General features: G+C 50.0%; 12 protein-coding genes across 12 annotated transcripts; 6 read left to right on the top strand and 6 right to left on the bottom strand.

The window, feature by feature from the left end:
- Window positions 1–446: 446 nt before the first annotated feature.
- FIESC28_04824 (uncharacterized protein) lies at window positions 447–4,175 on the top strand (the record flags this gene model as incomplete). Its single annotated transcript, XM_031158971.1, has 5 exons — window positions 447–879; window positions 946–2,244; window positions 2,294–3,603; window positions 3,656–4,061; window positions 4,114–4,175. 5 exons carry the CDS (start codon window positions 447–449, stop codon window positions 4,173–4,175), a joined length of 3,510 nt encoding a protein of 1,169 aa, XP_031016923.1.
- A 592-nt stretch (window positions 4,176–4,767) lies between these two features.
- On the bottom strand, window positions 4,768–6,219 carry FIESC28_04823 (uncharacterized protein; the record flags this gene model as incomplete). Its single annotated transcript, XM_031158970.1, has 3 exons — window positions 4,768–4,813; window positions 4,867–6,048; window positions 6,107–6,219. 3 exons carry the CDS (start codon window positions 6,217–6,219, stop codon window positions 4,768–4,770), a joined length of 1,341 nt encoding a protein of 446 aa, XP_031016922.1.
- A 727-nt stretch (window positions 6,220–6,946) lies between these two features.
- Window positions 6,947–7,570, top strand: FIESC28_04822 (uncharacterized protein; the record flags this gene model as incomplete). Its single annotated transcript, XM_031158969.1, has 2 exons — window positions 6,947–7,420; window positions 7,496–7,570. The coding sequence occupies 2 exons, from the start codon at window positions 6,947–6,949 to the stop codon at window positions 7,568–7,570; spliced, it is 549 nt and encodes a 182-aa protein (XP_031016921.1).
- Window positions 7,571–7,933: 363 nt separating this feature from the next.
- FIESC28_04821 (uncharacterized protein) lies at window positions 7,934–9,514 on the bottom strand (the record flags this gene model as incomplete). Its single annotated transcript, XM_031158968.1, has 4 exons — window positions 7,934–8,001; window positions 8,054–8,342; window positions 8,391–9,398; window positions 9,464–9,514. 4 exons carry the CDS (start codon window positions 9,512–9,514, stop codon window positions 7,934–7,936), a joined length of 1,416 nt encoding a protein of 471 aa, XP_031016920.1.
- Window positions 9,515–12,199: 2,685 nt separating this feature from the next.
- FIESC28_04820 (uncharacterized protein) lies at window positions 12,200–14,702 on the top strand (the record flags this gene model as incomplete). The annotated part of the gene is made up of 2 exons (XM_031158967.1): window positions 12,200–14,364; window positions 14,414–14,702. 2 exons carry the CDS (start codon window positions 12,200–12,202, stop codon window positions 14,700–14,702), a joined length of 2,454 nt encoding a protein of 817 aa, XP_031016919.1.
- Window positions 14,703–15,151: 449 nt separating this feature from the next.
- Window positions 15,152–16,417, bottom strand: FIESC28_04819 (uncharacterized protein; the record flags this gene model as incomplete). Its single annotated transcript, XM_031158966.1, has 2 exons — window positions 15,152–15,792; window positions 15,844–16,417. 2 exons carry the CDS (start codon window positions 16,415–16,417, stop codon window positions 15,152–15,154), a joined length of 1,215 nt encoding a protein of 404 aa, XP_031016918.1.
- A 662-nt stretch (window positions 16,418–17,079) lies between these two features.
- FIESC28_04818 (uncharacterized protein) lies at window positions 17,080–18,162 on the bottom strand (the record flags this gene model as incomplete). The annotated part of the gene is made up of 1 exon (XM_031158965.1): window positions 17,080–18,162. One exon carries the CDS (start codon window positions 18,160–18,162, stop codon window positions 17,080–17,082), a length of 1,083 nt encoding a protein of 360 aa, XP_031016917.1.
- Window positions 18,163–18,679: 517 nt separating this feature from the next.
- Window positions 18,680–20,651, top strand: FIESC28_04817 (uncharacterized protein; the record flags this gene model as incomplete). The annotated part of the gene is made up of 2 exons (XM_031158964.1): window positions 18,680–20,534; window positions 20,584–20,651. The coding sequence occupies 2 exons, from the start codon at window positions 18,680–18,682 to the stop codon at window positions 20,649–20,651; spliced, it is 1,923 nt and encodes a 640-aa protein (XP_031016916.1).
- Window positions 20,652–21,016: 365 nt separating this feature from the next.
- FIESC28_04816 (uncharacterized protein) lies at window positions 21,017–22,098 on the bottom strand (the record flags this gene model as incomplete). The annotated part of the gene is made up of 2 exons (XM_031158963.1): window positions 21,017–21,900; window positions 21,951–22,098. 2 exons carry the CDS (start codon window positions 22,096–22,098, stop codon window positions 21,017–21,019), a joined length of 1,032 nt encoding a protein of 343 aa, XP_031016915.1.
- A 278-nt stretch (window positions 22,099–22,376) lies between these two features.
- Window positions 22,377–23,214, top strand: FIESC28_04815 (uncharacterized protein; the record flags this gene model as incomplete). The annotated part of the gene is made up of 6 exons (XM_031158962.1): window positions 22,377–22,388; window positions 22,496–22,539; window positions 22,678–22,731; window positions 22,903–23,041; window positions 23,097–23,150; window positions 23,206–23,214. 6 exons carry the CDS (start codon window positions 22,377–22,379, stop codon window positions 23,212–23,214), a joined length of 312 nt encoding a protein of 103 aa, XP_031016914.1.
- Window positions 23,215–23,762: 548 nt separating this feature from the next.
- FIESC28_04814 (uncharacterized protein) lies at window positions 23,763–26,111 on the top strand (the record flags this gene model as incomplete). The annotated part of the gene is made up of 5 exons (XM_031158961.1): window positions 23,763–23,984; window positions 24,032–24,120; window positions 24,173–24,762; window positions 24,811–24,948; window positions 24,997–26,111. 5 exons carry the CDS (start codon window positions 23,763–23,765, stop codon window positions 26,109–26,111), a joined length of 2,154 nt encoding a protein of 717 aa, XP_031016913.1.
- A 352-nt stretch (window positions 26,112–26,463) lies between these two features.
- FIESC28_04813 (uncharacterized protein) lies at window positions 26,464–26,961 on the bottom strand (the record flags this gene model as incomplete). Its single annotated transcript, XM_031158960.1, has 1 exon — window positions 26,464–26,961. The coding sequence occupies one exon, from the start codon at window positions 26,959–26,961 to the stop codon at window positions 26,464–26,466; it is 498 nt and encodes a 165-aa protein (XP_031016912.1).
- Window positions 26,962–27,921: the final 960 nt, after the last annotated feature.

Genomic DNA, 27,921 nt, shown 5'->3' with positions numbered 1-27,921 from the left:
CTGTTCAGTTCACTGCGGGATGACATCTCCCACCACAGCCTTAGGTTAACTCTTCGCACCTTCCAGTTCCCACCTTCATTCCGCTGCAACGGCTGGGCTTAATAACCTAAACCCTTCCTTCCTCTCAACCTCCCCTCCTCCTCTACATCTCCACTCGCCAGCTTCGGCTTCGTCCACCTGAAGCTTGCAGGCGAACAAATATTACCACTATCACTTATCCGCACAAGAACACGCAGTCAGGATCTGTCGTGCTGTGTGATTGGTACCCAACTTGACGACACAAGACGTCAACTGTCTTGTCGTCGGCTGTATTTTACAAGCGCCCGCCCGCCCTCTACTAACCAGGTGTCGCCGGGTACTTTCACCTGATATCGGTTGTCTTCTAAGACTTTCCCCCCTCCAACCTTTTGTCGTCCTGCGCAACGCATCGCGCACCCGCCGCCAGAATGAACGACGATGACGCGATTCACAACATTCACAAGAAGATAGAGCGGGAGAAGGCCCTCATCAACGCTGCCAATTCCATGAGGGCACAGACAAACAATGAAGCTGTCAGATCCCGTCTCGACTCCCAGATGCGCGATGGCCGCCGCAATCTCCAGTTTTTCGAAGAGAAGCTTCGTGATATCCAAATGCGCCGTGTGAACCAAGGCGTTGGAGACATGTCTCTCGGAGGACCATCTGACGAGGCCGGTGGCCCTCCCGCACCACCACCAAAGGATTCCAGCAATCCCGCGGGGGATAGAGGATCATACGGCTCCGGCTCAGGACAATACAGCCAACAGGGCGGCTCCGATCTCATGCCCCCGCGTCATCCCTATGCACCGGGACCTGGTGGATCGGGCATTCCGAAGGCCCGTCCGAACTTCACCAAACTAGGTTCGTTGTTGCTATGCCACTTTCTCTCCATATCCTCTCATGTATATATCGGCTAACAAACTTTAGACTTAATCAAATATGATACGCCGCATCTGGGCCCCCGTATTCAACTCATGCTGTCACAGATTCAGTTCAAGCTCAATGTTGAGGAGCAATATCTCAAGGGTATTGAGAAGATGGTTCAGCTTTACTCCATGGAGGGTGATCGGAAGAGCAAGGCCGACGCAGCTGCTAGGAAGGTTGAAAGCAAGCAGAAGATTCTACTGTTGAAGCAGGCACTCAAGAGATATGAAGAACTGCACATCGATGCGGACGTTGCAGATGCCCAAGATGGTAAGTCAGCGTTAAACCATGATGACCGTGAGGCTGACAAAGAACCAGATGATTCAATCAACGCCCCCAATCTCAGGAAGCCCCTCAGCGGACAGCTCTCGATTCGAATGATAGCGATCAAGGATGTCGACCACGCTGCAACTGGACGTTTTACGAGAGGTCCTGAGACCTTTATTGCTGTGAAGGTTGAGGATACCGTCATGGCTCGCACGCGAGCGTCCAGAAATGACCGCTGGGAGGCCGAGTTTCATACCATCGAAGTCGACAAGGCCAACGAAATCGAGTTGACGGTTTACGACAAGCCTGGAGAACATCCTATGCCCATCGGTATGCTCTGGGTTCGGATCTCCGACATTGTTGAGGAAATTCGTCGCAAGAGGATCGAAGCTGAGATGAACAGCTCGGGCTGGGTTTCTGCCGATAGAATGGGAAACACCAGTGCGGCCCCTACACAATTCCCCATGAGTCCTTCTCAAGGCTCTTTCGGAGCAGGTTCTCCATCGGCCGGTGGTGAGCAGGGAGGTGACTCTGGTCCGTTCGGAACTGCTGGTCCTCAGCCGCAGGTACAAACAGGACCTATTGAAGAATGGTTCAACCTCGAGCCGACTGGACAGATCCAGCTTCAGTTGACGTTCAACAAATCTAACAACAACAGCCGCCCCATCGACCTTGGTCTTGGTCGAAAGGGTGCCGTTCGTCAACGAAAGGAGGAAGTCCACGAGATGTACGGCCACAAGTTCGTGCAGCATCAGTTTTACAACATTATGCGCTGTGCGCTTTGCGGAGATTTCCTCAAGTACTCAGCAGGCATGCAGTGTGAGGACTGCAAGTACACTTGCCATACTAAATGTTATTCCAGCGTGGTGACAAAATGCATCAGTAAAAGTAACGCGGAAACTGATCCTGACGAGGAGAAGATCAACCACCGTATTCCCCACAGATTCAACCCTTATTCCAACATGACAGCAAACTGGTGCTGCCACTGCGGTTACATCTTGCCTTTTGGAAAGAAGAACTGCAGAAAATGCTCAGGTATGTACATAAAGGTCATATATTCGTCACGCAGCTAACAATATGCTAGAATGTGGTCTCACTGCTCACGCTCAATGTGTCCATCTTGTCCCTGACTTCTGTGGCATGTCAATGGCTGTTGCCAACCAGATCCTGGATGGCATAAGGACTCAGAAGCAGAGACAGGCCAAGGTTTCTTCACTTACGGAAAAGACACTACGACCTGGAAAGACTAGTCCTACGAGTACCAGCTCACCAGCTCCCTCTTACTCCAGTTCGGCTGCTCCTTCTTACCAGTCAGGACCAGCCTCTCCAGAGGCGACAGAGGCTGCCAAGATGATATACTCGAACCAGACTACACCAAGACCTGGTGGCCCTGACCGAACTTCCTCCAGTTCACAAGCCGCGGCTGCAGCATCGGCGGCTATGTCTGGTGGACCTGGTGCTGCCCAGCGACAGCATTCTGATTACGGACGTTACAGCGGAGGCTATGACCAGCCACAAGAAGATCCCTATGCTCAAGGAGGTCAATACAGTGCGGGCGGCCAGCAACGCAAGTACAACCCTGCCGATTATGCTAACGTCAACCCTGGCTACGGAGGACAACAACCTGCTGCTCAGGCTCAGCGACCTGTACAGCAGCAGCCGGCCCAGCAACCCCCTCCTCAGTCACCGCTACCTCCAGTGCCACAACATCAGTCGCAGCCCCAGCAGCAACAAGCTGCTTATCAGCAGCCCTCAGTGCCAGCGCATAAGCCTCAACAACCAGAAGCCATGTCTCCTAAGCAGCAGTCGGCAACTGGCGGCAAGCAGTCGGCTCCTTTGGCTACTGATCCTGGAACTGGCCAGCGTATTGGTCTCGATCACTTCAACTTCCTTGCTGTGCTGGGTAAGGGTAACTTCGGTAAGGTCATGCTGGCCGAAACCAAGCGATCCCGAAAGCTCTACGCCATCAAGGTGCTCAAGAAGGAGTTCATTATAGAGAATGACGAGGTTGAGAGTATCCGCTCCGAGAAGCGTGTGTTCCTGGTTGCCAACCGAGGCAGACATCCATTCTTGACAAACCTGCACGCATGTTTCCAGACAGAGACCCGTGTGTACTTTGTGATGGAGTACGTTAGCGGCGGTGATCTGATGTTGCACATTCAGAGGGGCCAGTTCGGTACTAAGCGTGCGCAATTCTACGCTGCTGAGGTCTGCCTGGCACTCAAGTACTTCCACGAGAACGGTGTTATCTACCGTGATTTGAAGCTCGACAACATTCTTCTCTCGCTTGACGGTCACGTCAAGATTGGTGATTACGGTTTGTGTAAGGAGGATATGTGGTATGGCTCGACAACAAGTACCTTCTGTGGTACCCCTGAGTTTATGGCACCGGAGGTATGTATCTGGCATTTATCTGTTCCTGGTTCTCTCCGCTAACAGTCAGCAGATTCTTCTGGACAAGAAATACGGTCGTTCCGTAGATTGGTGGGCATTTGGTGTGTTGATTTACCAGATGCTTCTTCAGCAGTCTCCTTTCCGTGGAGAGGATGAGGACGAAATCTACGATGCCATTCTTGCCGATGAGCCTCTGTACCCCATCCATATGCCCCGAGACTCAGTCTCAATTCTTCAGAAACTGCTCACTCGTGAGCCCGACCAGCGACTCGGAAGCGGCCCAACTGATGCCCAGGAGGTGATGAGCCAGCCATTCTTCCGCAACATTAACTGGGACGACATGTACCACAAGAGAGTGCCGCCTCCTTTCATGCCTCAGATTAAGAGTGCCACGGATACAAGCAACTTCGACTCTGAGTTCACTAGTGTCACTCCAGTTCTGACTCCAGTTCAGTCCGGTAAGTTTCGCAGACTTTCGATTGCCTTTCTTAGTACTAACATAGCCACCAGTTTTGTCACAAGCCATGCAAGAGGAGTTCCGAGGCTTCTCATACACAGCTGATTTTGATTAAACGACTGCACACGAGATTGACGATTTTGCAATGTTTTATTGAGACAATGGAGCCGCGGTGAGGTTAGTGTCTTGTCTATCGGATACCCAGGAGCGATAGTGAAATAGATGGCCGGGCACCGCGGGCAGGTGATGTCGGTGCGCGAACCCAACGTGGGCGTCAGGATAGGACAGCCCTTTTCATGTTCGCTCGTTTATAGTGGTTAGTATTCAGGATATAGGTAGTGGATGAGCAAAACGTATGATGGTATGGTTAGAATCATATCAATAGCGACGCAAGCGTATTCAGTGGTAGATGAATAGCTTAGACAAACAGCATATGGATGGTTGTCTTGTTAATAGAAGCAGAAGGGAGATAAAATGACAGACACCAGTACGTTCATAGCGTTTTCTAATTTGCTATGGTTTATTCAATTACCGAAATCTTTCAACTCGTACGGGGCTGTTTGGGTGCTTAAAGCTTTAGTGTTGGGTCTCACTTGTGCATGCACTCATAAGTTCGGAAGTATATTGAATTGTTTTAGTTATTTTTTTGCCTATATTTTATTTATCCCATGTAATTGTCCATCTCTTCTAGATTTCTTCTAATTCTTTTACGAGGTGTACTCCTTCTGGAGGAGCTTGGCGATAGTGTTGAGCCTGGGAAACAAGTTAGCAGGAGTGTTGTTACTTTTTATGCGGATAAAACTTACTGGATGTTGCTGGTACCCTCGTAGATGGCACCAATCTTGCTGTCGCGGAAGTACTTCTCGGCAAGACCCTCACGGACGAAGCCCATGCCACCCATCCACTCAATGGCAGATCCACTGACACGTCCAGCGACCTGAGAAGCATAAAGCTTGGCCATAGCAGCGTCCTTGACGAAGTCCTCACCAGCCTCCTTCTTGCGAGCAGCAGTGTAAACGAGAGCGCGAGCGGCAGTGATCTCGGTGTAGGCTTGAGCAAGCTGGTGCTGCATACCTTGGAACTCACCAACCAGAGAACCGAACTGCTTACGGTCATTCCAGACATAGCGAGCGGCGTTGTCAAAAGCACCAAGAGCGAGACCGGTCATCTGAGCAGCAATACCAATTCGACCCTCGTTGAGGATGCTGATGGCGTACTTGTATCCCTGGCCACGCTCGCCGAGAAGGTTCTCCTTGGGGATCTCGACATCGTCGAAGTTGATAACGCATGTGCTTGAGGCACGGATACCAAGCTTCTTCTCCTTCTTGGCGATGGAGAATCCCTTGGTGCCCTTCTCGACGAGGAAGGCAGAGATACCCTTGTAGCCCTTGCTGGGGTCAAGGTTAGCGAAGACAATGAAGAGATCAGCCTCCTTGGAGTTTGTGATCCACATCTTGCTGCCGGAGATCTTGAAACCATCGGCGGTCTCAGTGGCTCGTGTGGCCATGGCAAAGGCGTCGGAACCAGAGACAGGCTCGGAGAGACAGAAAGAGGCGACGGTGTTTGTCGCAAGGCGAGGGAGCCACTTCTTCTTAATAGCAGTAGAACCGTGCTTGATGATAGCCGTGTTGCAGAGGGTGTTGTGCACATCGACCAGGACAGAAACAGAGGGATCAGCGCGCGCAAGCTCCTCAATGCCGATGATGGCAGCGGTGAAGTTCATGCCAGCACCGCCATACTCCTCAGGAATCTCAATGCCCATGAGACCCTGCTCAAACAGCTGCTCGACAATAGTAGGATCCATCTCCTCAGCCTCGTCCATGTCACGCGCGCGAGGAAGAATCACATCTGTGGCGAACTTGGAGACGGTGTCAACCATAGCGGTTTCGAGCTCAGAGAGGTGGGTGATGGGTGTAGGAGGGATCTCGGAGATGTCGACATGTTCATTGCGGCGAGATGTTGTTGTAGAGAGGGGACGAGCAGTGTTGCTGAGGCAAAGGGTTAGCAAGCACTCTGGTATAGCTATTTCAGCTTTGTTGCGCTTACAGATTTGTTCTTGTCATGGAACGGGGAGCGGTGGCTCGTGGGGCGATGCGCTGTGTAAGACCTCGTCCTCCCCTCAGCGCAGGGCGCATAACTCGAGTAAATGACGAAGACATTTTGAAATTTGTTGTGTTGAGCAGAAGTATTGAGGAACAGGCAGTAGGCAGTAAGAGGATTGTAGGAGGTAAGAGAAAGGTGGCTAGGTTAGAGCAAGGTATGAGGCGGGTATCTCAAGACGATCACAAGCCAGACGATCACCCAGCAAAATAAGCTTAACACAATGTATGAAGGAGAAATATGAAGATGAGAAAAAGATCAGAGAATCACAATGTCAATTATAAAACCTCGGGTATATACAAATCATCCTTCGCCCCTGGAAACATAGTCACGCCTACCTTATACGGCTGAAGCGGTTGAAGAATCTCATTGTTCGGCCTTTGGCAGCCGAGGATAACCACCGAGGTCGAGGATGAGTTCGGTACTATAACGGTAATCATGGCTTTGTCGATTTTGGGGTTCAATGGGGGATGCGGGGAGCAACAAAGATGCGCCGGCGATTAACCGCTGACGTCAAAGACATGCGGGTCATTGAGATAGAAAAGCCGGGGGTTTGATGTTTGATGCGGGTCTGGCAGTCCAGCATGTGACATGATCCTGACCTGGACGGATAATCTAAGCTTCCGAAAAACACTCAAGCTCCACGTGATGAGATTCGAGAGGCTGAGATTTTGATATTGGCGTTGGTGAAGCTCGAGATTCAGGATAGAGAGAGGCCGAATACGGGATCAATTCGACCATTCCACACGATAAATTATATCAATCCGACCATAAAGATCGCCCAAAATGGTCGGCTCTATCCTCCGCCAGTTCTTCTCCCCGGCGACCCGTCGTCCCCTCACCACGGTTCTCTCAACACCACCAAGTCGTCTTCTACAACCGTCTATCCGAACGTTCACTACCACAACACCCCGCGCTTTCGCTCCCACAACCGCTCGCCCTGCGACTCTGAACCAAGTTCTGCGTGGAATTCGAAAGGGCAAGCGCGCTCGCCACGCTGTCTCCCCCGCTCTGTCCAACACACACTGCCCAGCTCTTAAGGGTGTGTGCCTCCGTGTCGGTGTCGTTCGACCCAAGAAGCCCAACTCCGGTGAACGAAAGACTGCTCGTGTGAAGCTCTCTACCGGAGCTGTCGTTACAGCGTATATCCCCGGTGAGGGACACAACATCCAGCAGCATAGTGTTGTTCTTGTGAGAGGAGGCCGTGCGCAGGATTGTCCTGGTGTGAGATACCATCTTGTTCGAGGAGCTTTGGATTTGGTATGTTTCCCTTTCCTTCTGATGTCTGCATAAGAGGCCCAGTCATTATACGAGATCAGCTATTAACATTTGCAGGGTGGTGTTGCGAGCCGAACGACAAGTCGAAGCAAGTACGGTACGAAGAAGCCTAAGAAGGCTACTGTTGGTTAAGCGAATTCTTAAAATAATGAATTAGATGCGCAAGTTGGGTTGAAACGATTGGTGGTAAAGCAAACGGCATTAAAACCGTGTCGATGATATAGAACAGGCTGAGACCATGTATTGATATTGTACACTATTTCAAGCATAAAGAAGACATGTAAACGATCCCAACCCATTCTTGATTCATAGTTCTACGATCAAAGCTGTCCAAAGTATCTCAAACCCAGACGCCTAATAATAGTTCCCATAGGAACTTCTCCTAATGCATACCCATTGTTTGTAGCTTAGAAACAATGACGACAATCTACCGAGCATAACAACCTGTATGATAAAGTACAATCCTTCCTACACACTCTTTAAATCATTTTCGTCTTAGTTCTGTTGCTTCTCGAAACCCTTAGGCTTCTCCAGGCCGTTGAGCTCGTAGAATCGGGAAGTGCCTGGCATGACGTTAGTGTATTGTTTCACATGCAGTGGTTGGAGAACACTTACAAGAGTAACCCTTCCAATCAAAGTTGTTATCGGGGTTGCAGTGGCAACGGAGATCCAGTCGTCGCTGCTCATCGGTTGGGCAGTGAGTGAAAGGAACGTGGTAGTAGGCAATATCCTCGAAGAAGTGAATTTGTTCCTTCTTGAGAAGAAGACCAGCAGCAATAGAGTGGACAGGAGCATCACCCCATCGCTCGTAGAAGAAACCGCCGTCCTTGTCAAGAGACTCGAAGAAATCGAGGTAAGGCTTGCTGCGGAGCCAGGACAAGCTACCAACCTCAAAGTTGGACCACTGGAAAATGTTAGTTTTGGATCATCGAAATATCTCGAATTAACTTACGAAATGGCACTTGTTGTAGTTTTCACCGCCATCGTCACTGAGGAAGCGCATAGAGTTGCCCTCAGCAATGTGCTCGGGGTGGTTCTGCATGAACTTCTTGGTGCTAGCCCAGAGAGTGGGAATGGTGTCGATGTACTCGTAAAGAGAAAGAACGAAACTGTACTTCTTGTTGTTCTCGTGCATGACGCGGAAAGGATCGTAGTGAATGTCGCAGAAGAGCTTGACGGAGGGCTCAACACGCCAGTAGTATTCGTAGTTCATCATGAGCTCCTGTCGGAAGAAGAAACCGGACTCGAATCGGCACATGTGACGGTAGCTGATAGAGTCACCGTAGATGATCTTGCGCTCATGCATATCCTCACGGACCTTGCGGGCCTTCTCCTGGTCAATCCACTCGGGGAAGGACCAGTGCTCCTCGGGAATCAGACCATAGTGAGTCTTACCAGAGCAGAGAGAAGTGGTAACTTTCTTGAACTGCTCATCGAAAGGCTTGTCGTTAAGGAAAACCCAGTCATAGTTGTATCGGCGGTTGAAACGATCCTCAACCTGGCGAATGGACTCGGCAATTTCCCAAACATCCTGGTTACGGGCGAGAGTGACAAAAGTAGCGTTCATACGGGGGCCGGGAGCGGTGCCCTGAAGGTTGTTCCAGCCAGGGTCGTTGGGAGACATAGGCATCTTAGCCTCAGCGAGGTCACCAGAGGCGGGAGCATCAGCGGGAACCTTGGCAGCTTCAGAAGCGGGGATATCATCAACAGAAGCTCCCTCGCCAGCAGGCTTCTGAGCGGGAGTTTCATCCTTGTGAAGAGCAGTGTCGCCCTCTTCAGTAGCAGGCGCCTTCTGGCCGGGGAAGTTGACATTGTTGCCCGCATCGTTAGGCTTAGGAACAGTGCCTGCACCTTGTTGGGAGCTGGAGCTTCCAGGACCGCCTGGGAAACTACCGACGTTACCAGGAACGGAGATAGTATCGATCTTGGAATTGGAGAAAAAGTAGAACATAGTGAGCGTCTTAAGGAGTCGTGTTAGCATGTGGCAACGTCAGCTGTCATGAACCTCGCGCAAGAGAAACATACGAAAAGCGCAAGCGCAATGTAGCGCACGTAGCGCGTATGACCGGCAGCCATGGTGAAGAAGGAGTGACGACACAAAATCGCCAACTATAGAGAAGAGTTGGAAGAAAGTGGGAGGTTTAAACAGAAGAAAAAGAAGATGGATGTTCCAAAGTCGACGTTCTGTTGCGCACGGGGAAAAAGTACACCTCCACTACAAGGGAGCCAGGGTGCCAGCTAAGGCAGATGGACCTGATGGGCTGCACTAAAAAAAGAACCCTTTCTAGATGGATGTTGGCAACAACTTCCCCAAAATTGATACTGTACTGTACTGTAAATCAGAGAAGAGTAATGTAATGAAAAAGAGAGATTCGAAATATGATGAACATGCTCGTCATAAGAGAGAAAAAGAGACTGTCGGTCTAATCCATAACAAGAGCAGTCAATTGCATCCAGAGACGCGCAGCAGGGTGTCGGTACCTCGACCAGGCTACGTACTGGAATGGGATGAACAGCGTGTTCTGGGGAACGTGCCCTGTAACAGGATCGTCGCACCCGTCAATCAGGTACCGCAGAGACAGAAAGCGATAAGAATTTCACCTTTGCACGTATCTTTTTACAGGGGCTAGACGAAGAGTACCTGACTGACTATGCCATTTACGTCCAAGAGCAAAGTATCGTCTCAACGACATGTACTTCTCATGAGCTGAACCTCAGGGTGGCTGTCTTGTCGAACGTTAGCCTCTGACGTTCAGGGGGTGCATCTTCTAGTGCATGTTAGCAGGCAATAGATGTCTTCTATCTGAAAACTATTGCCAAGTCCAGACGCTTTAGCACAATGACAATATTTTGGCGTGTCATCAACATTTCCGTACATACAATACGAAGAAAGGTGGGCTGGTTTGGAGGATTACGACAACAGGACTGATCAGTGGACAAGGACAAGGATCCCCCATCTTGCATCTTGGAGACAGCCTGCTTTCCACTGTCGTTTTCACAATTACTCTTTTGAGGTACGCCATGTGCTCGTTCAGAACGTTTGGAATGAGAGATCGGTCGAAACTTCAAGCCTCAAAAATGGAGGAATTGGCCAGACAGAAAATCTGTCCCCGGAATGGACAAGTGTTGCTTGTCGAATGCATCACCAGTTGCGCTCGTATTTGTTGATGAGATGGATGTGCCCCTTTTACGTTTCCTGGGCTTGTTTTAGGTTGACAGGTTTTGACGACCTTGTGTCAACCAGCGCCGCAACCAGCATGCAGCGGTTGCAGTGCTATCTCCACCACCAGGCCTCTAGATGAACGGGATAAAATTTTACAAGCAATTCGGGGGTGATCCTGCTTGTTCTTATTTTTCTGTTTTTCGTGCATGACAGAAAAGTCGTAAAGGTTGTCGGTGACCTCTTCTGACCCCTTTACAATCAACTTTGTGGCACAAAAACCAATAGTCTAAGCTGGCTTAATGCGTCTAGATTGTCTCTTTGCTGCTATGAGAGTTCGCTCTCAAAGCCGCATTATCCGTTAATTCAGCTGTTTCTTAGCCAATCGACCTTTTGCTGAGGGACCTATCCCATCATGAGGATATGGGTTTGTGTTGCATTTATAGGTGCATTTGGTGCTATATGTGCTGCAGATAGACCCTCCAAATGATTGACGGTACGAGCCAGTCAATAAGAGCCATGGAGATTTACATGTTTGTGGCTGGGGATTGCTACATCCAAGTAATTTGCCAGGATTCAGTGTTACCTAGACGAACGAATCTATTCGCTGCAGTACCCCGCAGTATCGTGAGATAAAGAGTGAATGAGATAATGGCGAGTTTAATTGGCAACTGAATGGACTAACAATACAATGCAATAACCCAGCATTGAGACGTCATTGAAGCAATTGACAATCGCTCGAATACATGCTCCACGTGACTGGGCACGTGTTTACTGCACCACTTGTGATTCATGGTGGGGAAGCGGGCTTGGAGAACAACGTTGGCACTTCGTCGCATCATCGTTGGCTTCAGAGCTTTGCCGCGCATCAATAACGCAGCGCGCCCTCTCTCCCAGCCAGCTGCCTTAGGTTTGACGACCATAAAACTTTTTACTAGAGCTTCGAAACACTTCCAACCCTCAGCTACAGCCAGAACAGTGCCCTCTCTGCATGACTGGCTACGATACAAACATCTTGAATCCGATTTACTGGAAGACATCATGATAGATTTGTGCGCGCTGAACGATCCTGAATATATCTCCTTCTCTTAGTGGTGAGTGGTTTTATCTCACCTGTCGCTTTCTGGCCCTGCTCGATCTCTTCGGGGCATCCCTTGACATGTGCTCGACAATCCTTGACGACCTTGGATCCGTATGCGAAATCCCTCCAAGGTTGAGCTTCTATCAAAGAAGCCTCCCTAGGGAGATCAAAGTCAAAAGGTTCCCTCCTGATCTTGCGCCTGCCACACGGCAAATGGCAATGCGAGCTGAAATAGCTTGGCAAAAACAAGAACAATGAGTTCCACGGCATTGGGTCAATGGACAACCTATTACGGGTAGCAGAGAAATCGGGTAGCACAGCGAATGCAGACATACTGTCATTCATTTATGAAGAGGTGGCCAAACCCCTTGGGGTTGGGCTCAGCAAGTCTATGGGGCGTTTCCTGAGGATACCTTGAGCGGGGCACGGAGCTCAAAGCGACAGCGGCTGAACTGGCGTCGTTCCTGTACTAATTTCTTTCATAGTACAATTGACGTCCACTCGCCCAAACTCTTTCAAAATGTCCTTTTTCGGTTTCGATAATGCGCGCCATAACACGGCAGCGCCAGGCTTCGCCCAAGCCCACGACCCTTTTGCCGGGCTGTCGGGCAGGGATGGAGACGATGATGCTCTCGACTTTGAGGAGACTTACGATGGTCTTGGAGACCAGCTCGAAGAGACTGGTGACGCATTCAACGATGATACCTTCGGAGACAGCGGGCCAGCGGTTTCGAGAAATGCTGGCAAGGACTTTGACTTCTTTGGCCAGACTGCAAAGGTTGCCGATGCGATAGAGGAGGAACATGTCCGTTTCCATCGCCAACCGCCAACCGCCAGACCAGCTGCTTCAGCTCAGGCACCCGCTCAGGTTGATCAGTATGCGTCGGCCGATTACCAGTCCTATTACGGCGGACAGCCTTATCAGCAGCAGTCTTACCAGCAGCAGGCATTTCAGCAGCCAGTGCGATCTGGCTATGAAAAGTACCGCAGCCATGACCCCGAGCCTCTTCCTGATCTGCACGTCGATCGAAGCATCTGGGGCATTGGACCTTCCAAGCCTGTTCAACAATCATCGCCTGCCCCCGTTCCTGCAGCTCAACCTGCCGCCAGCCGCAAAGTCATGAGTTTGGAGGAAGTTGAGGCCGCGATGCGATCTCAGCCCAAGCAACAGACTCCTCAGCCTCATGTTGCAGATCTCTCTTACCAGCAGCCCCCTCCCGGCTTTGCTGCCCCTCAGCACCAGCCTCCCCAAGCTCATGGGCACGGCCATCCTGTGACCATTCTGCAGAGACCTCAGAGCACCCAGTCGAAGTCCACGCCGCCAGTTCCTGGACTGCAAGGGACTCCTGTCCAGCAACACCAGCAGCTTCATGCTAACCCGACTCAAATTCTGCAGAACCCTAGCCGTGCCGGCTCGGATGCGCCTGCACCTCAGCACGGCCACCATGCCAAGCAGCCCCATGGAGCCGTTCCCAGCGCCGCCCAGTTGCAAGCTCATCCCCAGATGCAGGAGATGTCGGAAGAAGAGAAGGCCGCCTTCCTGGACCAGGAGACCAAGAGGGCTAAGCGCAACCACAAGATTTGGCTTTTGTCTAAGGATAACGGCCTGATGACACCTCAAGACAAGAACTTCATCACCCGCATCCAGCTTCAACAGCTCGTTTCTGCTACTGGCAACCCTGTCGAGGGATCCGATGCCTCAATCGCCGAGGACTTCTACTATCAAGTTTACAGCCATATCCGAGCCGGCCAGCGCCAGAACCCCAGTCAACCCCTCAGCAACTTTGCGCAAACCTACCTGTACCAGACCGGCAGCCGCCAGGGTGGTATGCGGCGACATGGTCGACCAGCCGAGAACCACTTCCAGCGAATGGAGCAGCAGGTACAGCGAGCTGTAGAGGCGGCCAAGAACAAGCCCAAGAACCCTCAGTTGGTCATCGCAGGTAGTCTGGGAAAGATCTCTTTCAGCAACGCCAAGACGCCCAAGCCTTTGCTCAGCATCAAGCGCACCGAGAGCGAGCACCAGCGACCAAACAACGGCAAGAAGGGTTCTAGCCTGGACCGAAAGACTATCTTGCGAAATGTTGAGAAGGTATACCAGACCCTCATGCAAATCGAAGATCATGTCCGCCTTATCCCGCCTCCAATGACCAGCCCTGATGAGGAGCTTGAGAACAAGCACAAGGAATGGGCTACTATTCTGGAAGCCTACAACGCCAAGCTCTGGCAGGAACTCAAGGTTCACGAACAGATCGGAGTGGTTGTTCCTCACCCATTTATCGCTTTCCTCTCGTGCGCCAAGGGCGAGAAGGCCATTCCTCGACTTTTCCCTCATCTTTCTTTTGAACAACGAACCACCATTTTGACCATGATCATCTACCATCTCGATCAATTGGATGTTGTCCAGGGTGCTGCCATCATACCCGGTGAGGTGACAACAATCAACGCGAGAATGCGAGAGAAGATTGAACTGTTTATCTCTACTGTTATGCCATCCCTCATGCAATACTTTAACGACACTGGCTTGGATATTGTTGATGGCGTCTTGAACCTCATTGCTACAAAGCTTAATGTTGATCTTATCGCTAGATCTAGAATTGGTGTTTCCATGCTCACGCTCATTCTCAGTCGTGCCGTTCTTCTCAAACAAACAGGAGCCGGCACCCCTGAGCAATGGGACAACTGGTAAGTGAACCCATACTCTCACCGCATTATTGTCACTAACAAGTAACAGGGACCGAACATTTGAAGTTTTGTTCAATAGACTCGAGCCTTCACTTCCTTACATCTTCCCAGGAAGTGTCAACACCGGAGAGGACGTGTACGTATGGCAACTCCTCGCAGCCATGGGCGTCAGCGCTACTCACGATCAACAAACCCGCTTGGTCCTTGCTGTCAAGGATCGTGTGCTTGATACTGTCACTGTTTCAAAGACACTGCCTGCTGCCATGGGAGCTGAGCGATTGAACAGTGTCAACCTGTTCATGCGATCTATCGGTTTGGATGTCGAACTTCTTCAGTAAACAGATGTTGCATACGCAAACATGATCTTGTCGATTATTCTTGGGCTTTTCTTTCTGGGCTGGCATATAGGAACGAACATGCGAGAGAATCGGGGAAAACATGATGCGACACGACGAACGGGCTTTACATGCTGGCGAAAGAATATTGGGAGTAAGCATACTGGGTGTACAAAATTCTTAACAGCGACATGGAGAGTGCTTACAGCACTCCTGTATACCGGCATACCGTCTGATGATTACACATGGAGAGAGTTTGGGAGGACTCTTGTCCATGGAGGAACTAGGTTATATCGTACTTGAAAATTTACGCGTTTTTTGAAGCAATCATCTTTTCTGTAGTGTGATACTAGATGCATTTCTTTGCGTCTTCTATGTATATCGCAGATCCTAATACGCCATCCATGCAACCTATACTATCCTGACTCGTCCATTGACCTGGACTGTAGACCTTATTCATCGACATTGACTGTCTTTGAAGCCGCAGCCCTAGGTTTAGCTCCCCGTCGAGCAACGCCTCCTGCCGCCCCACCGCGTGGCCGAAGTTTAGGTTTCCGTGACTCTTCTGATTCTGGTGCTGTTTGCTCTGGCTGCTTGCTGGCAGCTGGCTTGGGTTCTTCCTTTATGACAGGCGCAGGTGGATCCTTCTTCTCAATCCCACTGACGGCGTAGAGAAGATCCTCGTCATCCCATCGACGTGCGAACTTTGGTACTGATTCCTCAAGCACCTGTTCATTCTCTTCGGCGCCATCGGCCTTTTCTTCCGCATCTTCCTCCTGGGCAGGGCGTAAGAATAGACTCTCGTTATAAACCTCCCATGCGGCCTCCTCGTTCTCATCTGTGTAGTGCATGGTACGCCAGTGCTCAGTCTGCACCGATCTTAGACGGTCGGCCATGGTCTCTGTTGTCACAGCGTCGCCATCGCCTGTGGCCTTGACTGTCATGTGAATTGCGCGGGCAGTTCCGCCTGCTGTTGTGGGAGCAGACTCCTTGGTGGTTGCGGCCTGTCGCTCCTGCTGGACAGTTGCGTCGATGTGGTGGAGTTGAGGTCGGAGGTGAACAAGTGATGAAACGGGTGTGAGATGGAGGTCCTCTGCAATCGAGATTAGAAATTGTATAGAAACATAATAGCTGTGCAACTTACTGCCCTGGAATACACCAACCATGTGTTGGACTTCCTTGTATTCAGGATATTGCCCACCCAGTGTCTGTGTACGAAGAACCTTGTCTTGTCTGACAGCCTCTTGCCAGTCCATCACCTCGTCCTCATCTTCTGTCTTCTTTCTCCCACTTCGAGTCTGAACTGTACCGAAGCCAAAGCCACCGGCTAGGCCGTGACTACCACCGTTCTTAGTAGCCATCGAAGCGTTCAAAGTCTTTCCCCACTTGAGGCCCTTCTCACGGTCGTACGCTACGGTGTTGTCAAGAGGCACATCAACTTCTACCATGCCGGCTTGAGCTTTGACACGCAGTTCGGTTGGCGGAGGTCTGGGAGCGTCATCGGTGCGGTTGGGGTGTTGGAGAACGAGAAGACGACGGCCTAGCGGTAATGAAGGATTGATGAATACGTTATATGTCGCGGTAACGGGATCGTCGTCTTCGTCGTCTATCGTGTTGGCGTTGTCTGTTGTGGTGGAAGGCTTGACGTTGGAATCGACGTCCATCTGGTCAACGTCCATTGAGGCAGCAGAGGTCGGTGTGGCGGTTGCAGAAGACATTGTTCAAGATTTCTCTGAGTCAGATAAGCTATTGGGGAAATGACTTGAGAAAACCGGATTGAGAATCCTCAAGATTAGTCGATTGAGCTTCAAGTATAAGTCGGTCTTCAAGCTTGCTTTGCGACAATCTCTCTGCGCAACCAAAGATAGCAAACCTGAGCTCACAGATTTACGACGATCTTGTATGCTAGTTAGCAGAGATGTATAGAAGCTACAACACTTGCGACAAGTTCAGTACGAGATAGAGCAAGGTTTGCGCTGCGAATGTTGAAGCGTCAGAGTTGGGAGGGGCGATCGCAGAGAAATTTCCATATTCGTCCCCCGCCAAAGTTTAGACTGTTATCTTATCAACTCTTCAAGGGTCAACTCAGCGTCACGAACTACCAGGTACCTTAGTAGGTGACCAAGGCTACTGGCATGGATCTTTTCTGGTTTTAACAATGTACGTCAATTAAATCTCCAATAAAGTTCGGTTCGAGGTGAAAGAAATGTTTGGTGAACTAGTTCAACACTGATTAACATTTCTACCCCAGAAAGCGTACAATTCTCTTGTTACTGAGACTCCTTTTACGCCGTCAGAAAGAACCATGACATAAGACACGATGATCCTATTATCTGGCCAAATTCGTAGTCTAAGCCCATATCTATTAAGATGGTTCCATTCATCGGTTCTTGCCACGGTCTCGTCGTCCGCCCTCCAACATCTTGGCTCTCTTGTTGAATCTCTCTCCAATACCAGCTCCCATACCACTTCCACGGGGTCCATCTGTTGTGTCGATTCCACGCTTTCGGCTCTTGTCCAGCAGGGCACGAACATTTCCACCAGACTTCTTGGCCTTGGTAAGACGATCGATGCGGTCGACACCCTCTCCCAGGTTGTGCCAATCCTCTCCTCCGAATTGCATACGACCACTGCGGCCAGCTTGCTTCGCCTTCTGAGCGCGATCCTTCTTGCTCTCCTTGGGAAGACGTGTGAAGTTCATTTCTTCGTACTCCCGGCGCTCTGCCTCCTCCTTTCTTTGGGCATCGGTCTTCATCTTGCGGCCACCCTGGACAATTGTGGTACCAATGCTGGGCTCTGCCAATGGTGCAGCGGAGAGCTCTGAAGCCACAAACTCATCCATAGTATGCGACTTGCCTGGACGACGGTCGAACTTCTGTGGTCGTTGGGGAGCTTCCATTGTTTGGCGCTCTCTCTTGGGAGGTCGATAGACACCATCGGTTCCTGCCTCACGCTCTGCGCGACGGACAGTGACATCGTCAGCCATGGCGCCAGGCTTATGCGACATCTTCTCAGCGTCCACCTCCTCGTCTGAATCTTCCTCTTCTTCCTCAGAATCCGATCCGGCAGCAGCCCTGGCCTCCTTAGCCTGTCTCTCGCGCTCTGCATCGTCTGCCGTTCTGAGGAATCGGTCAATGGAGAAGCGAAGTTTCTCTTCCAAGGGTCTTGCTCCTCTCTCGAGATAGAGTCGGAGTTCTACCAGTTTTGCTCTAACAGATTCGTCGAGTTCGGAGTCGCCGTCTTCGGTATTTTCTGAGTTTGTTTTCGAGTTGCGCAACTTAAGGAGAATCAAGAAGACCAGGTTTTGTAGGTACGAAAGAAGAAGCTCGTTCTTCACATCTAGAAGAGAAATACCATCCTTCTGGTGTTCAATGGATGCGAGTTTAGGCGTCACTTCGAGTGCTGAAGAAAGCGACTGTGTCAGCGACGTCAAAAGCGCCGGTAGTGTCGTAGGGGCTGCCATGGTGATGTGTTCGTCTGAGATGGTAAATCTCTAGACAATTAAGAAAAGATGTCTTGTCAAAAAGTTTAGAGCGCTTCAACTTTTTAGCGGGGCTTTCTTGACTCGACTCCACACTGGTCGTCACAAGCCACATGCGCCACAGACCCCCTGGTTTGCCCAATGTCTCACTTCCCTTACTAAGCCACTAACTCACTGGAACTTGGCCAGATATTACAGCAAGTGCATTGAAGCTCCCTGTCTAACGTCTCATTCTCGCAGCTATACTCTGTACTGCTGGTTTGATCAACCACACGATCCTCTATCCTCAACAGCCGAAAATAGAGAGGAATTATCAGAGCTGAACTTAGGAATCGGGGGGATCATTTTACCATCGATCCATCTTTCTCGTCGTCTTCAAATTGCGGGTCGCGCAAGGCGTCGTCAGCTTGGAGCTTAATACGAGAGAGCTTCAGCACCCAGCTTTCGCAACGCCCTTTGTTCAACCTTCGCAAGTCTGCGCATGACATAACTCGTCAGGATGTATTTCGGAGAGTTTGCGCCCTCGAAGGCGCTTCTAACATCATTGCTCGCCATCCCGCAGTTAACTTCCGCGTTTTATCTCCCCGGTGTCGCCCCAGCTACCTACAAAGAGGGTGACAAGGTCCCGCTCTACGTCAATAGCATCAAGCCTGTCGACCGATCTCAAGACCCGCGATTACACGCCGTTGTCTCTTACGACTACTACCATCCTGCGTTCCAATTCTGTCAACCCAAGGACGGACCCGAGTATGTTTCGGAAAGCCTGGGTAGTATTCTCTTCGGAGACCGTATCATGACTTCTCCATTTGAGCTTGTCATGGGCAAGAATGAGACCTGCAAGCCTCTTTGTGAAGTCAAATACGATGAAAAATCAGTCAACTTTGTCAAGAGTCGCATCGAACAAGGCTACAGTCTGGAATGGTTGGTGGACGGACTGCCAGCTGGTCAGGAAGTTCTTGATCAGTTAACTGGCACAACCTTCTATAACCCTCGTTTCTTGTTGGGTCAGGATGACAAGGACGACAACATTCTATTCAACAACCACTACCAGATCGTCGTCGAGTATCACGAGGTCAACAATGATCCCAACCAGCGCCGTGTGGTTGGTGTTATCGTGCAACCTAGTTCCAAGGAGTATGGCGGCAAGGCTGATTGCGGTAACCATCAGCCCATCGTTTTGAGTGGAAAGGAGCAGCACGTTACTTTCAGTTACAGTGTCTTCTGGCGCAAGTCGGAGACTGCTTGGGCTACTCGTTGGGACAAGTACCTGCACGTCTTCGACCCTAAGATCCACTGGTTCTGGCTTATCGACACAGCCATCATTGTTGTAATTCTCGTCCTCACCGTCATGTCCATTCTTGTGCGCGCTCTGAAGAAGGACATTGCTCGTTACAACCGTCTGGACCAGATCGACCTCGATGATTTTGGTGGTACCTCGGTAGTTGAGGATGGCGTTCAGGAGGATTCTGGATGGAAGCTGGTTCATGGCGATGTGTTCCGAAGCCCCTCGCGACCTCTTTTGCTCTCGATTTTGGCTGGAAACGGTGTTCAGCTGTTCTGTATGACTGGTTGCACTATTCTCTTCGCCCTTCTCGGATTCCTCTCGCCCTCAAACCGTGGATCTCTCGGAACCATCATGATTTTGATGTACACTGTTCTCGGATTCGTTGGTGGTTATGTTTCTGCTCGAACCTACAAGGCCTGGCAAGGTGAAGCCTGGAAGCTGAACATTGCTTTGACCCCTGTTTTGGTCCCTGGTGCCGTCTTTTCCAGCTTCTTCCTCCTGAACCTCTTCCTATGGGCCAAGCAATCGTCGGGCGCAGTTCCCTTCACCACTATGCTTGTGATTGTCGCCATCTGGTTCATTATTTCGATTCCTCTCTCCTTCGGTGGCTCTTGGCTCGGTTTCCGTTCCCCTCAATTCGAGCCTCCCGTCCGCACCAACCAGATTCCCCGTCAGATCCCACCTGTGAGCACCTACCTCAAACCTGTGCCCAGTGTGCTCATCGTTGGTCTTCTTCCCTTTGGTGCTATCTTTGTCGAGCTCTTTTTCATCATGAACTCGATCTGGTTCAGTAGGATCTATTACATGTTCGGCTTCCTGTTCCTCTGTTACGGTCTTATGATCGTCGTCTGTGCTGCCGTCACCATCCTGATGGTGTATTTCTTGCTATGCTCCGAGAACTACAACTGGCAATGGAGATCGTTCCTTGCAGCAGGCATGAGCGGTGGCTACATTTTCCTGAACTGTCTCTTGTATCTTGTTACAAAGGTCAGGGTCAGCGCATTCGCCGGTATCGTTCTTTACGTCGGTTACAGTGCTATCATCTCGTTCTTGTTCTTTATCCTAACAGGTAAGTGATACCTCTCGAATTTTTTACTACATGATTCTAACTTCTTCAGGCTCAATTGGCTACTTTGCCAGTTGGTGGTTCGTTCGCAAGATCTACTCATCTATCAAGATTGACTAAGAGGCGACATTTCGCCAATGCTATGAAAAAACGAATCAACAGTCATAAGTGATTTATGAAAGAGATGGGATGCGGCGTTTGTAACAATACGTGTACAACCAGCGTCTGAAATTTTACGTTCACCTTAAGCCGCTGCTCGTATGTCAATGAAGGATACAGCGGCGGGATGGTGAAAAGGGCCCACGGTGTTGCATCAGCTCGCAGCAAGTAAGGAGTAGATTTCTTCTCACTTAGACGGATTTCAAAAATCGGGATAAGGCCTAAACAAAACCTGAGCCGCGTTGGCTACTGATGAGGGGTATTATGTTTCTGCATTGTTTTAAGCTCGTTATAGATATCAAATTCTTTGGCTCTTATGCCCTCGCTCAATCATCGTCGTCGTCATCGTCCAAATCGTCCAAATTAGTGAACTGGAACTGCGCCTTTTGTTGCGGTGGTCCAGTAGGGCTCCTCTGCTCTCCAGGGGCAGCTGGGCCATTGACCAGGCTTGCACGCCTCCAAGCCTCTTGGTCTTTCTCTCTTTGGCGCTCCCTCTCGATGCGCTGGCGCTCGCGTTCTTCGCGAATCTTCTTCTCGCGCTCTTCCTGGGCAATGCGATCCTCCTCTTCCTTCTTCTTTTTCTCTTCTTCCTCGCGACGCTTGCGCTCTTCCTCCTCGGCAGGATCGTAGCCCTTGGGATTGATGCCCTGCTCAAGCAGAACCTGGTGAGCGGCCAGAGAGCCTGCGCCAAGTTGAAGATCGTTTGGCCATGGGAGGAAGACTTGGTCGGTCAAAGGGTTCAAGAACTGGGTCCACTCGCTCGGAAGGTTGGTATTGGCGGATAACGTGGACTGCTGTGTTGCTGGATCTTGTGAGACATGTGGTGTCCCATTCATGACTGCTGGACTTTGAACCTGGGAGGATGGAGGCGCAGATGGTGTCATGACGGATGCTGTTTGCGAATCAGGTCCAGGAGTTTGAGCGCCGGGTGTCTGGCCTTCGGGCGTAGGCGGTGCCGCTGTTGCTGGCACAGGTTTGATGGTCCCAGCAGGGGGCATGGTCGTTTTGCTAATCCGCCTAGCATAGTTGAGCAGCTCCTCGTAAGCGATGGGATAGCTGGGACCAGCTGGGAAAGTCGTGGTGTGCGTTGTCACAATATCCTTTCGGGTGGTTGCGAGGTTAGAGAGTGTTTCGCGAATCTGGGCATCCAGAGCAGCTGAGGATTCGCGCAGTTGCTGTATACGTAGATAATTGTTCTGGTGTGTTTGTACTAAAGTCGCAGTCAGTCGCTGGCGACTCTCGTAAGCAAAAGTGAGCTACCTTCTTCCAAGCCCTTGCTCAGCTCTTTGTCCGCTACATTGAGTTCATCGCCTTGTTGTATGGAAGGGTGAAACTTGGTGACTGAGTCAATTAAGTTCGCGAGGGCTTTCTCAAGTCGCTCAAAGCGACCGTCAATATATGTGTCCATCGCAAGCCTCAGCGCGAATGACCGAGATATGTATGATAAAAAGATAAGAAAGTAAATAAAGGAATACAAGGCTGCTAAGTTGGAGCAGGCGTAGCTTGAAAGTCAGAGCGGGTCTTCGTTCTGTTATTGGCCAGTTATCTCTAAGCTTCTTTTCACGCCTGAGGCCAACCCCGATCTTTCCCGTTCGGCAAACTCGCGCATCCAAGGCCATTCTTTTACGACGACGAAATCGACGAGCAATTGAACCGACACAGGCTTCCACCGCCCTACGATTCAAGATGGTTTCCTACGTACGTCCGAACCCCCCGATACAGTCGCAGACGACAACCCTCGAATAATCGTCAATGACTTTCAGCTCTTCGGCAAAGCGTTCATAAACTGACGTGATTATTGACAGACTCCCATCCGCATGGCGGAATTCAAGAGCAACTATGGTCCCAAGTATGTCTTGTCCCTCTATACGGTCGTCGATATCGGTCGGCGAGTTTCACGATCACACGAGCGAATTGCGACTTTGGAGATATCGAAATGGGCGAATTGAATTTGGAAATGGTGACGTTGGCTAATGCTCTGCAATAGGTACCATGCTCAGCCCAACCTTGCTGGCTACACCCCCCAGGCTGCCTTCCGAATGTGAGTTGGAATCTTTGAACGAGAATTGGTCGAGAAACGAAAGCATGCGAGCGAGTCGAAAGTCCAATCTCCCTTCCGTTGCCCCGGATTCATTCGATGTACAACCGCGGTTGAGACGAACTTGGTGGATGAGGAAAACCTGGGACAAATTGATGAACGACCATGCTATAGGACCGACCAATTCAATCCTCGAACGAATGCTGACCGGATAATCAGTGCCTCCCGTCTGGCCATGTACGGTGCCCCTGCCGCTGTTGGTGTCCTCCTCTTCGCCAACGGTATCCCCCGTGTCCAGCGTGACGTCCTCCAGGTACGAATTAGCATAAGGTCATGAGATATTGATCGAGATACTAATTCCCGTACAGAAGATCCCCTTCGTCGGTCGTTACTTCCACAAGGAGGTCCACCCCGCCGACAACGTAAGTTATATGTGCATTGTGAAGCTATTCAAGTCAAGTACTAACAAGAACTTAGCCCTTCTAAATTATATGGTGTATTGCGGAAGATAGACGTTGCTCAGCGCCGGTGCCGGCTCTCCTTGTAAAGATATTCCAATAGACATGTTCTGAGCCTTGAAATTTGCTGTGAAATGTACGGTCTGTGATTGGTTGATGTTTAAGTGAACAAGGAGAATCATGGGCAAGACATGATATAAATAAACAATATCTTTGAGATATGAATGTGATAATTTTAACTCAATTAAATATCCCTGTGATCAATACCGCTTCTTGGTCGTATAAGTTTCGCACTTCAAGTGTCCTCGATTGTTCCTAGTGCTGCCTGTAAGTACCTACAGTGTAGTGTACATTGATTGACTGCGGACCACTATTTTCCTCCGACACGCGATTCAACCGTCTTACATCAATTTCAAGCCAATACTGCCGCTCGTTATACAACTTTTTTTTTCTCCTTATCTAAATTCGTACTCTTAACTCTCTTAAACTTTCTAACTTCAAGGTCATGCGGGGCTTGACTTCTTGATAATTTCTTCTGTGCGACTCAGTCAACTGCTTTGGTGAACACTTGTCAGGATGGAATCCTCAAGCTGGTATGAGCTACTCACTGGCGACTGGCTCAGTCGACCAATGCGAGCAGTATTAGCCTGCGTTCTCACTGTGCCTCTCGTCCTCTGGCCTCGAAACAAATTCCAAGAGGGCAATCCTCGCCTCTTTGCTTTGTTTGTTTATTTACTTCATTTTGCGACCATCCCCTGGCTGTATCTGGTAACAGAACTGGTCCCTGAACCCTACCTGGTAAGTCTCCCATATATCGGCAGGTCACAGTAACTGATACATGATAGGACGAGGTGTTCCATATACCTCAAGCACAAAAATACTGCCAGGGCAAGTTTCTGGAATGGGATGACAAGATCACGACACCCCCAGGCCTGTGAGTCCATCGCGCAAGGAGTCGATATGTTATAGAGCTGATCAATTCTTAGATACCTTTCCTCATTAATTACCCCTGGTGTAGTCCAGCGCAATGGGTACCTCGACTATGCTTGCAGTGTGCAGAACCTGCGGGCCTTCAATGTCTTTGCTCTGGCCGTCCTAGCCTACTTGGCTTTGCAGTGTCGCCGTGAGATCGAGGCACGCCTCTATGAAGCTCATTTCTCAGGCAAGCTACGCATCACTTCGCAGTACGCACTACACACTGCCTTCAACATTGTCTTGTTCCCACTGCTCTTCTTCTTCTCTGGGCTGTATTATACCGATGTTGCATCTACTGCAGCCGTTCTGGCCGCCTTTTTGAATCACCTAAAGCGCATGGGAAGAGGTCAGAGCTCAATTCTGAGTGATCTTACAACGATTCTACTTGGTGTCTTCACACTATTCTTCCGCCAAACCAATGTCTTCTGGGTGGTAGTCTTCATGGGCGGGTTGGAAGCTGTCCATGCTATCAAGACGTTGAGACTTGAACATGTTGACCCACCAGTCATCTTCACACTTTCTGAGCAGCTCAAACATTACGCTTGGAGGTATTCTCTCGGAGATGTCCATGATCCCCCACTACACATGATGTGGCCCGATGGTAAGCCAGAATCATAGTTGTTCGGGATGTCGCTAAACGCATAATCAGATATGATATTTTGTGTCCTAAGTCTAGGCATCGCAGCCGTCTGCAACCCAGTTCGTGTTCTTCGACAAATATGGCCTTATATCACTACACTTGTGATGTTTGCGGTCTTCGTTGCCTGGAATGGCGGTGTTGTGCTTGGTAAGTTGTTCGTGTTTTACTACTACGCTCAGAACTAACCAGTACCAGGCGACAAATCCAACCATGTCGCGACTATTCATCTTCCACAGATGCTCTATATCTGGCCTTTCTTTGCATTCTTCTCCCTTCCACTTCTCATCCCATACGCTTTCTGGTTCATCAACTTGATACTTTTCTTTCTTCCTACTGGAGCTTCGAAACCAGCTCCTAGGACACCTCCTGAAACAGACCAATCATTCAATCCGTCTCGCTGGTTATACAGCAAGTCTTCGTCCAGGAAGTCTAGCAAAAAGGAGTCTAGCTCCGAGAAAGATGAAGTTGTTGATACGCCTAGTAGCAAAGCCCAAGAGGCATCGAAGGAGCTACGAATCTTCCAGCTCATGTTCGGCTCCAAGATCTTCCTGTGGCCCCTTTACCTCGTTGGAACTATCATACTCTCGATAGCCATCGTCCGCTACAATACTATCATCCACCCATTTACTCTGGCGGACAACCGCCATTACATGTTCTACGTCTTTCGATACACTATTCGGCGAGCTTCTTGGATTCGATACGCCTTGGTCGTTCCTTACACTTTGGCTCGCTGGATGACCTGGGGCACAATGGCTGGATGTTGTTCGCAGTGGTTTAGGGTTTCTCATGAACCAGCGTGCTCTACATATGCGAAGCACGATGGTGACCGCCCCTTCTTGAGCCATCCTGCCTCTACTTTCAGTGGTATAAGAACACGGAAAACGACCCAAGAGCAGGACATAGGTCAGGCTTTGGAGAAGGACCCTTTAATGGCCTCTATCGAACCAGCGACCATCTCAACCGGCCTGATTTTCTTGCTTGCGACGACTCTGTCGCTCATGACAGCTCCCCTGGTCGAACCTCGTTACTTCATCATTCCCTGGGTGATGTGGAGGTTGCTTGTACCTGCATGGAGATTCCATGACCACAGCGGCTCTCGCGGGCTTTCTTCTATCCTAGAAAAACACCCAAAGACCAGGCCGTTGATCCTATTCTTTCAGCGCTATGACCTGCGTCTTATACTCGAGACGCTTTGGTTTATCGCGATCAATGCGGCGACGGGGTACATTTTCCTCACTAAGCCCTACGTGTGGAAAGCCGAGAACGGCACAGTACTAGATGGTGGCCGACTCCAGCGGTTTATGTGGTAGACTTCAAGGTGAAGGAGAGATGCGAAGTGGTGCTTGCAAAAAATAATCTTTTTGTATTTTCGTCTTTGCAGGCACATCTGAGACTTGAAGTCTTTCCATATGTAAAATATACCCTTTCAATCACTGAACGCCGTACCCGTGGTCCATGTCCTGACCGATCCATAACCGTAACCATAGCCATACCCAGTTTCATATCGAGTGTCCCAAATCCATTTCCCAAGTCAAAGTGGCCATAATGCTCTATGTATCATGAAAGGCCTCTCATGCAATGAGTGATACTGCTTCGTACCTTGCCTGTCCACCGTGCCGAATAAAAATAAAACAAGTCGTCAAATTTCGTCAAAGTCGCAGTTTATAGACTCAAACGATCCAAGCTCAAGCCATCGTTGCTTCTCACGCGGCGAATAACGCCAAGCTTGAAGAACTTCTCCTCACCGCCAGGAGTGCGTCCACCAATATACCACTTATCGGCGCCTATCACATCACGGAATCCTTCACTACTGCTGTCGCTCCCACGTCGTCCAGAAGATCCAGGAATGGGAATGGCGGTGCCGTTGCTGGGAGAAGTAGACGTTGACGGTGAGGAGGAGGAGGCGGTGTTGCGTGGAGGGCGGATGGCGACGCTAGAAGTAGTTGTTTGTTGCTGTTGGTGATTATGTGATGTTGAGGTAGATGTCGATGTTGAAGTTGCTGCAGTGGCTGTGGTAGATGTAGCTGTCGTCGTTGTATCTCGGGCGTGCTTGTTTGGTTGGTGTTGATGTTGATGTGTGGACGATGTCGAGATGGAAGGGCCTTGAGGACGGAAGGCGGCGAGGAAAGAAGAGAGGAAATACGGGCGTTGTGAAGGCATTTTGTGTCGGTTGTTGTGTGATGTATTTGAGGAAGTGGTTGGTGTAGGACTTGATGAGTGCTGTAGTCCAGTAGCCGAGCGACGGTCCGAGTCGGGTCAAGATTTGAGTTCGGCTTTAAATGAAGGTCGAAGTGATTGATGAGTACGACAGTGTTGATTGTTCGGTAACAAAAGGGATCCAGTCCCTTGTCGTCGTCGTGATCTGGTTTAATGTAGAGGTTGGATTGGGAGTCGAAGTTGGATCTGGATCGTCGTGGGGAACGGGAAGTGGATAGTAGAAGAAGCAAGCAGCGGCAGTGGTAGTGACAGCGACAGTGATCTGGGGGTAACTTCCATTAAGTCAGTCACTGACGTCGCGGGTTTTTTTGCGGGGAGTCGATTTCGATCTGGGTTGGATGGAGCTGGAGCCCAGCCCAGGCCGGTAACACCCGGTAAAGCTGCAAACGTAATGATAATAGCAGGGATATAATTGGTCACTTTTAGGTGCTGCTTTTAAGGTGTTCACGTGTTTAAAGAACCAACACCTCCAAAAGTCAGACAATTTACTGCAATGGCTTCTGAAGGAAAGAAAAGACTCGGCTGGGCTTGCACTAGTTTGAGTTGAAATGCGGAGGTGGCATTAAAGTGAGGTTTAGTTATGGGTGAGTATTTGGTTTGATTGGGTGAGGTTGTTGGTGATGTGAAGATGCATCTTACTACCCATGTAGGTAGGTAGGTATGCAACGGTTATTTCTCAATAAGAAGTTGATTAGAGATTAATTAGTTATAGACTACTGACTCTCTGGTCTTAATGTTCTAGATATTAGCAAGATGCTTCTTTAGCTGCAGTTGATGAAATGGCAGTTACAGTATAGACACTCAGACAATAAACATCCATTCATCCGTACCTGTGGTATAACCAACAGTCACATATCACATCACACCCTCCCATCCATCGAACCCTGAAGGGAAAAGCAAACA

This window comes from Fusarium coffeatum, assembly GCF_003316985.1.
Source record: "Fusarium coffeatum strain FIESC_28 chromosome Unknown BRIP53273_contig_106, whole genome shotgun sequence".
NCBI classification, from domain to species: Eukaryota; Fungi; Ascomycota; class Sordariomycetes; order Hypocreales; family Nectriaceae; genus Fusarium; species Fusarium coffeatum.
The sequence above is the reverse complement of the archived record's forward strand: the minus strand, read 5'-3'. Positions and strand labels throughout refer to the sequence as shown.